General features: G+C 42.6%; 1 protein-coding gene and 1 long non-coding RNA gene across 4 annotated transcripts in view; both read left to right on the top strand.

Annotated features, from left to right (window-relative positions):
• The window catches only part of LOC105388858 (amyloid-beta-like protein), a 128,063-nt gene extending 114,912 nt beyond the window's left edge, over window positions 1-13,151 (top strand). For 2 of the 3 annotated variants that reach the window (XM_048627439.1, XM_048627441.1), the window contains exons 5-19: window positions 3,209-3,301; window positions 3,610-3,804; window positions 4,166-4,320; window positions 4,727-4,837; window positions 5,373-5,498; window positions 5,908-6,045; window positions 7,159-7,305; window positions 7,705-7,800; window positions 8,111-8,293; window positions 8,597-8,638; window positions 8,730-8,768; window positions 8,905-9,048; window positions 9,426-9,644; window positions 10,099-10,257; window positions 10,764-13,151. In XM_048627439.1, the coding sequence (XP_048483396.1) occupies window positions 3,209-3,301; window positions 3,610-3,804; window positions 4,166-4,320; window positions 4,727-4,837; window positions 5,373-5,498; window positions 5,908-6,045; window positions 7,159-7,305; window positions 7,705-7,800; window positions 8,111-8,293; window positions 8,597-8,638; window positions 8,730-8,768; window positions 8,905-9,048; window positions 9,426-9,644; window positions 10,099-10,257; window positions 10,764-10,874 (1,958 nt within the window). In that variant the 3' untranslated portion in view covers window positions 10,875-13,151. The remainder of the gene's footprint in view (window positions 1-3,208; window positions 3,302-3,609; window positions 3,805-4,165; window positions 4,321-4,726; window positions 4,838-5,372; window positions 5,499-5,907; window positions 6,046-7,158; window positions 7,306-7,704; window positions 7,801-8,110; window positions 8,294-8,596; window positions 8,639-8,729; window positions 8,769-8,904; window positions 9,049-9,425; window positions 9,645-10,098; window positions 10,258-10,763) is intronic. The other variant, XM_048627440.1, reaches the window with a different exon arrangement.
• LOC125489887 lies at window positions 64-753 on the top strand. The gene is made up of 2 exons (XR_007267321.1): window positions 64-419; window positions 697-753. It is a non-coding gene; the product is annotated as an uncharacterized LOC125489887 (long non-coding RNA).
• Window positions 13,152-13,973: the final 822 nt, after the last annotated feature.

The raw sequence follows: 13,973 nt of genomic DNA on the forward strand, positions 1-13,973 counted from the left end.
TCATACAAAAATTGTCTGTCCCTCGGAGCGAGTCATATGAAACAAGCACAACGTACTGTGTAAAAAAATATAATGGAAACAATTTTTTTGAATATTATAACGAATATGTCATTATTTAAACTTTACTTCACGGTAATATTCATGATTTTATATGAACATATTATGGGACAATTAATATTCCTGGCTGAGTCCCCAAGTCTAAGCAAAAATACACCTACACTAGGTTACCCTAGGAAATTCAATCATAAATAAACTTTTTTTCACTTTCTTATACCTAAGATCATTTGAATGGCTGTGTATTTGTATCGGAGTGCAGGAAGGAGAGCGGGACGGATAAAATGACCAAGTCTTTCGGATGAGAGTCCTGGAGAGAAGCGCGTGTATTTATTGTGACGCCACTGAGTTACCGGCGACATACGGTGAGTTTTATAGATATTTATTATTTTATTTCATGCAATATATGTAATAATTAGTAACAATTATTAGGGCATTTTGATATCCCATGTATGTGTATTCATTTAAGTACTAACTTCAAATAGGTTATTGTTTTACAACTGCGTTACCGCTACACTTCGTTACTTTTTCAGTAACGCAGTTGTAGCTATAGTAACTCAGGGGTTTTTCTTATAGTTTTCAGGTATCTGTTACTAAATTTATGGTACAAATATAACATTTGAGCATATTATATTGTTACAGTATAACATTTCAGACTCAATGGCGTAAACAGCGGCTGAAAAACAACGGCTTTATAGGCAAAAAAAATGAGAAATATTTCTTAGTATTAAGTTGTTATATTTTCAGCGATTTTAATGTTTGGATTGAAGCAAAGAGTTCTGTTAATTTTAGTTTGTTAGTTTTTTTCACATTATGATTAGTTTTAATTGAAGAAAGTATAAAGATTGTGATTGAGATACCACTGTGTTACCAATTAACCACAGCGTTATCTATTTGTCCCTCGTTTCCTGAGAGTATTCACAAACATTTTAGCTACTCTATATTAGAAAGAATGTTAAACTAAATATAATAATTATAATTCACCTTATTTTGAGCTATTTCTAAAACTTTGAGCAAAAAATTATGATTATTTTGTCCTTTTTTCGAAAAGTATTGCATTAAAACTTATTGATTGGTAACGCAGTGGGAAACTTTATTATAAAATGAATAACAAAACTGAGAATATTTTGTAATTTAAACTGTTAGATTAATGTTTTTTTTCTTACTTTTTATCTGGTATATGTTTACGAACCAAAATATATGTTCCTAACAATAAAACATAATTTTGTATGAAAGTAACGTAGTAGTATTTTTTTCTCATCGTTCCTCGATTAAACGTCAATAACTTTAAGAAATAGCAAGAAAACATCGCTGCAAATGTATTTAATGAATAATATAAATGTTAATTAACATAAATAAATATTGAAAGGTTAATTAATAAGAAGTTTATTCTTGAAAAAAATATCTGTAAAAGTATGTCCAATTGTACCCAAAATAAAATAATGGCCCTTATAAATCCAAGACGTTGGCATTTGATGTTGTGTACTTATTATCTATTATAAAACGGGGCCAGTTTGTAATCGGTTACGAAAAAAATTAATAAAAATGACCAACAAAAATTTTTGTTCTTTACTTTTGAATTGTAATTTTTGTTAAACGGGGTCGGTCGGTCGGTTGTCGGTCTATTTTTAGAATGATTGCGGGTAGGTAGTTAAATTGAACGGTAAGTCGGTCGGTTGGTTATTTCTATTGATTTACGTGTTATTACGGGGGGCTAATAATATTAGATCTTGACGAAAATAAGTGGATTTTTAAGTTGGGCGCCAATGTAATGTAGCAGTTCAGCTGGAGCGGGTCTGGACCACCGGGGAGCGACCCCTGGGTGAATCGACCTCTCTGGCCTCCCCCGAGAGTAGGGGTTGGATGCTATATTAAATATGTACTTACCCTAATGACTACTGGTTTCCTAGTGCTTAGGGCTGGTACTGAATGTCTCTCGAATGGTGTATACCGGGAAGCGGTCCTAGGCTAGCTCAAGTCGGTGCCGGGCCTCTGAAGGAGTCTCCGGTCACCCTGGGGGATTATAATATGACCGTGAAGCGGTCCTAGCTATTCTATCCTTGTTCCTGAGGCCCCTGGAGGGAAATAACCTCGGTAGGTGTACGGGATGGAAATGAATAACACGGATTACAATATACAACAATTAGGCGGGACTGGCTCCGCTTTATTTACAATAATAACTTATATATCTAGTACTTACAGCTTGTAACTATGTATTCACCACACAAATGCACAAATAAGGATATCTATTAAGTATCTAACTATTTAAACAGGGCCCTGAAGGGGCAAACGCGGATTTATAGCAAATAGTAGGAAAGGATAAAGGGTACAGGATCTTGGGCTAATAATTGCAGCCGCGCCGCGCTCGAAGCCTCAGTCACAACGAGGGGGTAACCAAGCTGCGCCTATCGAGACTAGATCGTCGCGACGCAGGCTATAGATACATAAATACAATAAGGGTGAGTGGGAAGGAAGCACGGGATAGGAGCTGATCAGACGCCGGAGCTGGAGTTGACGAATGGTGCCGGAGCGGCGGTCTTGCGGTGCTTTATAGGTGCGGCGGCCGTGCCGTCCCGCTTCCCCTCTGGTCACCCGGAGTGGTCTGTGCGGTGCCCCACCCCGCGGCGTTCTTGTTGTTGGCTCGGAGATGTGGGTAGGTGTGTGGCCGTTGTTGTAACGACTTCGTTACAGTAATACTTACCCCCTTCCTGTAATTATCTACGCATGTTTGTGTTGTCACGTCATCACCGCAAGAAAACGAAGAAAACAACGAAGAACAAAAAATATCTGCTTACATGAATGATGCATCAAACGGCAAACATTCTTTGCTTACTGAAAAGTGTGCCAGTGATTTTGTATGCTTCAGTTTTATCTGATTATTAGAGTCCTCCTCCTTTACATTTCCGAGGTCTGATGTTACCATGGTCCTCGCCATTTTTACAATAATCACCATCAACAGACCATAATAGTCCACTGACAATAACACTCTGGTCTCAGCCCTCTACATCCAGCTACAATATACCAATTACCAACCTTGACAATGCCAATGTCTTAAACAAACTTAAAGTAAATCAAATTGTTGTGTTTTCTTACCTTCACTTCAATATAAGTCGGCCATCCCGCCAGTTTCTTTAAAACCTGATGATGTTGACAGGTCTCCGTCTGAGGACATTCGCGATGCTGCTGCCGTGCGGGATCAGCCTCTTCTCCGGAGTCGAGTTCGTCTGCTGCCCGAAACACTTCAAGGGTGAGAAACGAGAGAATTATTAACTTGCTAAGTTGCCAAGTTGGCGCTAAGTTAACTGTTCGGAAACTAATGGGTAAAGTAGGTCTATGGAACTTCGAGCTATATTTGCCGCCTGATCCGTGTCAGAGGTTTGCTTAGTGCTTTTAGTTGAAGTTTTATTGAACCGGTAACTTTATTTGAACTTGAAATACACTGAATATAAGGAGTAGATTACATACTTATCTTTATTTATGTAAAATTAGCAAATTTACAAACCAACTCCACTAAATTATCTTCACCTATTGAAACAAAACACGATCTGATTGCAGAAAACGTAAAGATGCACAAGCCAATGGACGTCGGAGTTCCCGTGAGCCCTGGAGGCGAGGAGATGCTGGCCGCTTCAGCTGCCATGGATGAACGTGATGATGACTTGTTGGATGATGATGACGCACTGGATGATGACGATGATGACGATGCGCTGAACCTCAGCGATGACGACGATGATGACGATGCTGATGACGGTAATTTAGTAATATTAATATAACTGATCTATTATGAAACATAATAACTATGTACATATGTAGTAAATGGTATACTTAGCTAAAGAAAGAAAGTTAACACGGTTTAAAAATGATACAAAGTGAGAGGAAAGAATAAACAACCTCCACGTTACAAAAACCTCCATTGCAATGTATAAAACGCTGAGTTTCTTCATTCCTCCCACAAAAACTCAGTAGCGTCAGGGAAAGCCAATCGAGCTGATGTTAAATCGTTAAACCTTTTTAAAAACATTCCACTTCATACCTCTAGTAAGTTGAATCATGCCCTTGTTTTGAGAAATAAATTTGGATTCGGATTTAATTTCTCTTAACCACATTACAGACATGGACGAGGACGAAGACGCGGACTTATCCCGCGACGACGACGGCGACGACGACGACTACACGGACGGCGACGACAACGCCTGGCCGCGGCCCGAGTCCACCGCCCAGCCTCCTACCACCGCTGCTACTACTACAACCACTACCACTACTACTGTGAGTTGTTCTGTTCATCATGAGCGTCTACAGCTGGTCAGGCCTATCGCAAAGAGCGCCACAACACTCTGTCCTCGGAATTCCTCATCGTCAGGCGGGCAGGAATCTTGAAACTTGGATAAAAAATTGTCTATTGCATACTTTACACAAATAACACGACTTCCTCCTCTATTGATAAAATTACTCACCCATCGAAACCTGGTTATCAAATCCCAGGCTCCCATTCTCAACCGCATATTTTTATTATTACTTTCTGGCACGCACTGACAGGTTATTTTAAATGCGTTTTGCTCTCTGATCTCCCTCCAAATGACTGTAAACTACCAATATGCTATGCTAACGCTGGAGGTTGCCAAATTAGTCTAAACTACGACGATGCTAACGCCGGTGGTTCTGTCATCCACAGCAGGCGTCCACGGCCACCTCCGACCCGTACTTCTCGCACTTCGACCCGCGCACGGAGCACCAGAGCTACAAGGACGCGCAGCAGAGACTCGAGGAGACGCACCGGGAGAAGGTAACATCAGAAATTTATTCATTAGTAATCCTCGAAATGATCTTCTTTTTTCTGGTGTTAATTCTGTGCGTTTTTCCAAAAATTCCAGGCTTTGTCAGGATTCTTTTCATCATTTCACCCAAAGTTTCACTTACATTGTTGTATTATCGCTGAGCTGCAGAAAAGAACTACTAATGTTGGCATTAATTCTATGTCTGTTTTAGAAAGAAAGAAAGAAAGAAAGAAAGAAAACGTTTATTCAGTGCACTGCACACACACACCAAATACAAACAGAAAAAATAAAGTAAAAAGTACACAAAAAATAAAAACAAAGGTAGTACAAGGTCCTAAACGGAAGTGGTTTTACTGTCCGTATACTGTCAAAGCAAGGAATCTATACATTTAAGGTCGACATTAGCTTAGTACCTTATTATCAGCCAACAATCGTCCACGGTGTAATGTCGAAGTACTTACCTATCTTCTCATTTTGTTTTTATTCTCATATTTTTTCTAATTTTCTGTATCCATCAACTACGATGTTCCTCGTACCTTTCAGATCACGAAGGTGATGAAGGAGTGGTCGGAGCTAGAGGACCGCTACCAGCAGATGATGAGCAGCGACCCGGCGGCGGCGCAGGCCTTCCGCCAGCGCATGACCGCCAAGTTCCAGGCCAATGTACAGGTAACTACAAACAAATTCACAAATAATGTATAATTTATTAGTCTTAATCAACGATTTGTCACAGTTCTCCGTGAACTCCTAATACCAACATACCGACTTCGTGGGAGAGCCCAAAAGCCCTATCTGCCGCAAGGTATCGTTTTTATCTGCATCAAGAGATTCAAGAGCGATGGTGATGACAAATACACAACTCTAAAAATACAAACACAGTCACAACGCCCGCAAATTGTTCATTGTAAATTGTAACACAAATGGACGCGCATCAAGATTGAAGCCATAATTTTTACGCTTGGATGACTGGAGAACTCTAACAAGAAACCCTCGAAACAGCAGTCCCATTCACTAACCGTAGCGCCATCCGGTCCTCACGATAATAAACTCTCTACATAACCTCTCATCCTCCCCCCAGACCCTGGAAGAAGAAGGCGTATCCGAGCGTCGTCGCCTGGCCGCCCTGCACCAGCAGCGAGTCCTGGCTCACCTCGCCCAGCGCCGCCGCACCGCCCTCGCCTGCTACACCCGCTCACTGAGGGACACCCCGCCCAGTGTGAGTACAATGAGTACAATGTTGAGTACGCCGCGCGGAGCTCGCCTGCTACACCCGGTCTCTGAGGGACACGCCGCCCAGTGTGAGTACAATGTTGAGTACACAGTGCCGCCGCACCGCCCTCGCCTGCTACACCCGGTCTCTGAGGGACACGCCGCCCAGTGTGAGTACAATGAGTACAGTGTGAGTACAATGTTGAGTACACAGTGCCGCCGCACCGCCCTCGCCTGCTACACCCGGTCTCTGAGGGACACGCCGCCCAGTGTGAGTACAATGAGTACAGTGTGAGTACAATGTTGAGTACACAGTGCCGCCGCACCGCCCTCGCCTGCTACACCCGGTCTCTGAGGGACACGCCGCCCAGTGTGAGTACAATGAGTACAGTGTGAGTACAGTGTTGAGTACGCCGCGCCGCGCTCGCCTGCTACACCCGCTCACTGAGGGACACCCCGCCCAGTGTGAGTACAATGAGTACAATGTTGAGTACGCCGCGCGGAGCTCGCCTGCTACACCCGGTCTCTGAGGGACACGCCGCCCAGTGTGAGTACAATGTTGAGTACACAGTGCCGCCGCACCGCCCTCGCCTGCTACACCCGGTCTCTGAGGGACACGCCGCCCAGTGTGAGTACAATGAGTACAGTGTGAGTACAATGTTGAGTACACAGTGCCGCCGCACCGCCCTCGCCTGCTACACCCGGTCTCTGAGGGACACGCCGCCCAGTGTGAGTACAATGAGTACAGTGTGAGTACAGTGTTGAGTACGCCGCGCCGCGCTCGCCTGCTACACGCGCTCGCTGAGGGACACCCCGCCCAGTGTGAGTACAATGAGTACAGTGTGAGTACAGTGTTGAGTACGCTGCGCCGAGCTCGCCTGCTACATCCGCCCAGTGTGAGTACAATGAGTACAGTGTGAGTACAATGTTGATTACTACTGAGTGCAGTGTGAAAACACACAATTATACACAATACACAATCTGGTGGTATAGCGACGCATACTATCTGGCTCTAAGCACTTGCTGACAAATTCCACCCGCACCATCCTACAGCGCCAACACTATAAACCCCCACTCACACCATCCTTCATTCCCCTAAATAACCACCTCCTTCTTCCAGGCCCACCGAGTCCAGAAGTGCCTGCAGCGTCTGGTCCGGGCCCTGGCGGCTGAGCGAGCTGGTGCCCTGGCCGCGTGGAGACGGGCTGCGTCAGCTGGACGCGAGGCCGCTGCTGCGGAGAGGGCTAGGGCTTCTGATAGGCTACAGGTATGTTCAAATTGTTCATTTGTCTCTGGACGAATTGAAAGGGAAAGGGATGGCAAGAAACGTGACACGTGTGGCAGTAGCAAGGATCATAATTGGTTGATATGGGGCTCAAGTCTGGTCGAGCGTGCTGGTGCCCTGCCTTTGATTATAAATGGTCGAAGACTGCTAGATGTAGCAAGGGTATACGGTAATCTATGATAAAAGTCTAAGAGTCATGTATTGAACACCTGTAAAACTTATGGATGCAATAAATGATGAGTATTGGAGATTTGGCGATGTTAGCGAGACCATTTTTCCGTTTACAAAATTTATGACGTTGCTGAAATAATCATAGGTTTCTCTGATATTACCAAGACTTGTTGTTTATATGATGTACTAAACTTCTGCTACCATTCCCAGGATGCCGACCGAACCCTGCAGCGCGCTCTGACCGCGCTCCGCCGCCGCCCGCACCTCTACGCCAACATCGGAACCGCCATTGAAGACTACGTTCAGGTACGCCACGTCTACCGCTGACCTCAAAGATGAAATGTTGACTATAAAGAGCACTTGTTGACTGTCGGTATTTTAGCCAACCACTGAGTTGAACAATAGTTCGTACTGGGCGTCAATTCTGCTGTCTTTTCCGGTGGAAACTATGTCCTAATGGAGGATATGATTTATTTCAACGTAACCTGAAGTCTGACAGTATATGGATGACCTCTTCTCATCTATCTCGATGTACCTAACTACTTTGTCGCCTCAATTTATTTCATGGACTATTTATTCGTCCAATACGATCCAATTCGAGCCCAACCTTCCCCAGTCTATGCAGTCCAAGGACGACATGGCGGTCTCCCTCATGTCGATGACCCCTGAGGCCGAGGAGTTACTTCTGGACCGCATCGAGGCGGAGGTTCAGCGGGAACAGGCGGCGCGGGAGCAGCTGAATGTGAAGAGAGACCAGAGGACCCGGCAGCGGCAGGACATTGAGGAGGAGAGGGCTAGGGTGAGGGGACTTTATGTGTTATAGTCGTTATGGATTTGAGCGTTGCAATCTTCGATGTTGCAATAATGAAACTCGTATAGAGGAATATACCCTGATATTTATAGAAAATGCAAATGGTTTGATAAAATCATTACTTACCAGCTTCATAAATCGGTAGGAAAAACATGAGTTTTGTGTTTGTGTCAGTCAGAAAATCAGAATTTGCTTTGCAAGTTGTAAACGGATGCTTACAATTGAATTTTACACTCACTTGCCAGCTTGCCACAAATCAATTTAAGTATATGTTATCGCTTTCTTCCTCAGAATTCGATGGGAGTCAAAGAGAGCCCAGAGCCTGATGATGAGGTGAACACATATTTCTAAACACTCTTTTTTAAATTAAATTGATTGAGGTGTTCAATTGCATAAAACTGATTATTTATTTCTTTTCCTTCAGACCAATGCCGTGAAGGAAAGTTCCGAAGCTAACGATGAGGCAAGTGCTAAAAACCTATTTCATTCATTATATAATCAAACCTCTCATTAACCAGACGACAGTGTCTCCAAAACTTCAGAATTTCCACTGCAATGGAAAACAACACCATATAACCATCTCTCTCCCTCTCCTACAGGCGTCGATGGGTGTGAAAGAGAGCGTGGAGCCCGACGAAGAGGCTCGCGAGGCGACGGAGGCCCCCTCCCCCGCCCCGCACTCCGCGGCCCCCGCTTCGGCCTCCCCCTCCACTGTGCCACCCGCGCCTGACAGCACCACTACTGTGAGTATTTAATGCTGCACCTGAGGACAAAAATGATGCATCTTCTCTAAGTGTATAAAATGTTCAAAAATTTGAGGGTATTTAATGCTGGTTTCTTTGTGTGATATAATAAAATTGCAGCTCTTTTAAGGCCTATTTGAATAAAATTGATTTATACGTTAAAAAATTATGAGCTTATTGGCTTTTTGACCATTTGCATATTAATGTTTTAAAGAATCATGAAAAACTATATTCCCTGAAATGGTCGCTAGGAAAGTGACTATAAACAGACTGCCTTTTGTACCTTCATAGTAGACAACTTTCACCTATTTTCATCTTAATCGATCCACCAGCATACAACCCCTTCACACTCTAACTATCCCCTAATCCGTCTCCAGGAGATGATGACGAGCACAGTGACGGACACAGCCGAGCCCGAGACAGAAGCGCCTACGGAGGGCGAGCCCGAGCCCGTGGGCGCTGGTCTGTCGGGCACCGGTCTGTCGGGCGCTGGACTGCAGGGCGCTGGGCTCCAAGCCGCCCTGGAGCAGGCTGAGGAGAGGGCGCCACCGCCGCCCGCGCACGCTATGAAGCATGACTTGCAGCACCCGCAGCCGGTATGTTATACTGGATGTCACACTGGCTTGGTTTTGTGTAGGATATAGCAGTGAATTGACAGTGGGAAATGATTTGATATAGAGGAATCTGCCTGCCACTGGGCTTACCTAAAACTTGGTTCCGCTTGAATCCGGGATGCCCCCTCACGACAAGTTAATCACGGTATAATTATTATTATAGTTTCAATTAAAATCGGCCCTGGATTTTAAACCTACTAGGCAACTATAATATAATGATTGATCTAGTGTAAAACAATAGACATTGCTTACTAAAATTAGATACCTACTAAACCGACCTGCCTTCAGATTCTTCGCACATTTACGCTCTGAACACAGGCTAAACAGGCTAGTGTTTAGGAAAATGTTGCTATGCCCTGCTATGTTAACGATACTTATATGTACATAGATTTAATAACAGTGTAACACCAACATGAATAAACAATTCCCTCCTCAGAGCTTCACAATCCGCGGCGCGCCTTCCTCCCAGTCGAACACTGGCGCCCTGTACCCCGCCCTGTGCGTGGGCGGCGCCGCGCTGGCGGCCGCGCTCGCCGTCGCCCTAGCCGTGGCTAGGCGCCGCACGCGCGCGCCCCGTGCTCAGGGATTTGTGCAGGTTTGTAGACTGTTTATAACTCTAGGGCCAAAATATTCAATCAAATCAATAGATTTAGTGTTAAATCTAGATTTAAGTAATAAATTTATATGGACTTACGTTTCTTGAAATCGGTCACCCATCCAATCACTGACCATGCCAGTTGTTGCTTAACCTCAGTGATCAGTTACGATCACTGAAGCCAGCTCGACTACGGTCGCCAGTGTTTCTTTTCTGGGCGCTTCCGTGCTTCGGACGGCACGTTAAGCCGTGGGTCCCGGTTGCTGCTTCGGCAGCAGTCGTTGAGCCTAGTCAGAGGCCTTTGGGCAGCTGAAAAACATCTAACAGTCGGGTTGCCCACTTACCCGACAACTAAGTATCTCAGCACAAGCTTGCTTACGCCTACTTTGTCGGTGCTGTTCAGCTCTTGTCCCTGCAAGTTTGCTGCCGCCATCCATCTGACTATCTGGCAGTTCGTGAAATTTTAACTAAGTACCTAATTAACAAAACGTTTACCATACTTCCAGGTGGAACAATCGCAGGCGGTAGCCCCTACTCCGGAAGAGCGACACGTGGCCAACATGCAGATCAATGGCTACGAGAACCCCACCTACAAATACTTCGAGGTCAAGGAGTAGACCTCCCACCATCGCTGCCACCCAGCCCTTTACACCCTCCAACATAAAAACGTAGATTCTTTTTCTACATCTTAATTTTCCTTCTATCAATATGGTGTTATGAGTGTTAGATGCCCTGTAGTGCCGGGTGATTCCCGTTTAGCTACCCCACCCTTAATGTGTCCTTCGATAATTCTTTATGGAATGAATGTGTGTGTCATATTTAATCGTTTCTCTGAATTTACGTTGCGCGTGTGGAGGCCTGGGTGGAACCGCTCACAGTTGATATATCTTCTTAAGTTTTTAAGCAATTTTCGAAATGAAATTTTTGACATCCCTAGCAGCTAAGGAATGCTGTTTCGGGATATATCAACTGTGGCATATTTATCTCGATTATATTAATATATGTTTAATTAGAATGTAATTCCTTTCAATAAAGAATAATGCTTGTGTGATTAGTAGGGATAATTATTTGCGATACTAAAATCGCAGTCAGTCATAATAATTGTCTTTGTAATAACGGTTATATTATATTTTTAATTTTGTTACTTTTTGCACCAAAACTTTATTATTATTTCGTAAGGTTAGATTTAAGTTATTTGTGTAGTATCCTAAAATACTCGGTAAGTGTCACCTGGTAGTAGAGTCGTTAAAATAGTTTTTTTAATCCTCTCCCGAAGCCAGACTGTGCGATGAAAGTCATTTCTTCTAACAACATTTGTGTTTTGACGATTCCTTTTGACACAAGGACATCAAGTATGATCTCATTCTAGCATTTATTTCCTTATAATCATAACTTATTTAGTTTGTAAACACTTCGTGGTACATTCTCGCGTCGGAAAATGGAAAAAACGTCCATGGTACGCTGTGTATATAGGCTCCGCGTACAAATTTGAACCCTAAATTACATACTCCTGAAGCCCGCTTTTCTTTAATTTTCTAACTTAGGTAGATCATAACGTGAATTTTATGTAATAAAATGCGGAAATATATTTTAATAATTAATGTGTATTTAGTGAATATCAAGGGGTGGCTAAGCCAGCGCAGGTGAACGGCTTTGTTTCCTCTTCTAGCCAACTCTGAACTAGCAAACTCTATACGTCTCACTCTATCGTCGCTGAAACTCCTTCTGCTATCTCTCTCTAACCGTTCACCTGCGGGACAATACTCTTTATCCCGATTCGAGTCATGACTGTGTACTCAAGGTGGGCAGAGAAAAATCCCAAATTTATATTGACATGATTCGTTTTGAACACAACACTGGGTACCTTAAACCGCCAGCTTTAATTTTTCTAGTCATTTATACACCCACTTGTACAAGGGCATTACATTGTGAACAGTGCAAGAGTGCGGTTGTGTCGCAACACCTTGAGTTAGCAGCGGGCGGAGCTAAGCTTAGTGAGTGTATGTACGGTATAATATAAGTAGATGTACAAAAAGTAATACATTATATAGATGTTCTAGCGTCAGATACATAGATATAAAGCAAAATATAATTATATATATATATCGCATTCGTCCGTTTAAAGTAAGGGCTTGCGCTCATGTCTATCCCTCATACGTACCACACTAATTATTATACGCCGTAGTTAAGATGTAATTCTGCCTCAGTATTATATACATTTAAGCTTATTTGTTATAATAAGCTAATTTATATACACTTTTTCTATTTGTTTACGGGCGTAGAGGCGTAAATAAGTAAGGAAGTCATATCAGACGCGTCACGGCGTATGGCTAGTTTTGCTAGTTTTAAAACCGCGCGGTTGAGCCGCTAGTCTGGCGAGCCGCGATCTCTTGTCAAACTTTCTGACAGATGTCAAACATGTTCGATGATTTGTCCACTTTGGTAGCAAAACTGGCGATTACGCGGCCCGTGGCTTGAGTTACGCGATCTATGTAAGTTACTCGACTCACTGTATATCGTAAGTTAATCCTGCAACAAGTACATAACCATGCTGTGTATTTTTAACAGAAACTAATCATCAAACAAGCCGACCATTATTTTTTTAAAACGTAAAACTTTTTGCTCAAAAGTCCAAACACGTCGGAATCTAAACATGTATTTTTCCATTATTCCAATTTCAAGTATTTCAACGTTTGTTCGTCAATATCGATGTTGTGTACTAGAATGAACTGGTATTTTATGGTAATTTTCATGACACCTTACTTAACTGTTTCACTTTCAATCAAGTAATTTCATAAATAAATGATAAATGGTTTGAAAAGTTTTATGTTTTCTGTGCTGCATTTTATTGTGAGTTCAAAGTTCAAATTGAATCAATAAATAGAATTTAAATATCGGTGTTTTTATTACATGACCTTTTCCTACCCTATCTATATGTAAGTGTGCTGTACTATAAATGGAAAGAATGAGTATAGGTAAATTAACCTACCGTACAAAAATGAGTAGATTTATTTCAATCTACCCACATAGGTACACCTATTAAAAATATTCACCCAGTGACGAACAGATCTCATATAATTATCATAGTTAATTTATGTAGGGTAAGGTTGCGTATATTGGACCGGCTCTTTGATTGGACCAGTGAAGTATTTCCGAAACTATTGGGATTGAACGTCCACCGTATTTTCAAACGTGATGCTGAACACCCCCTATTCATACCCCTTAACTCCCAGTAGCACCCGGGTCGCCGTTTAAACAGGATGTGCGTCCGTGATTCACAACCCTACTTCATGTTATAAATACGTGCTACTCTTTACCGTGTAAATACTGCAATAATGATTATTATTATCAGTTTTTTGCACATGTGTTATGCCAAACTATTTTTGAAGATGTTTCTAGAAATCTAGAATTAATTCAAAATGTTAGGTTTTTTTTTGCCAAGTGTGTTGAATAAAAGTAAAAAGTTGCTATCAATGGACCTGTGTCAGGCACTTGATTTGGACGGGTCCAATCATGGCTACTTTTAAGTCGACTTTTTAATAAAAATATTTTATAGCTTTCAGTATGTCATATACACGGAAGCATTATAACTAATAAGGTTGTCAAAGATGAAAAGTAAGTTAGGGAATCTTTTGCTCATTTAACTCCAGGGTTGGAAGAAAAAATGTATCAGGAATGATGTCAGAAGACTACTAAATAGCAGAGAAAATTATATA

The sequence above is a fragment of the Plutella xylostella genome, chromosome 18 (assembly GCF_932276165.1).
Source record: "Plutella xylostella chromosome 18, ilPluXylo3.1, whole genome shotgun sequence".
Classification (NCBI taxonomy): Eukaryota; Metazoa; Arthropoda; class Insecta; order Lepidoptera; family Plutellidae; genus Plutella; species Plutella xylostella.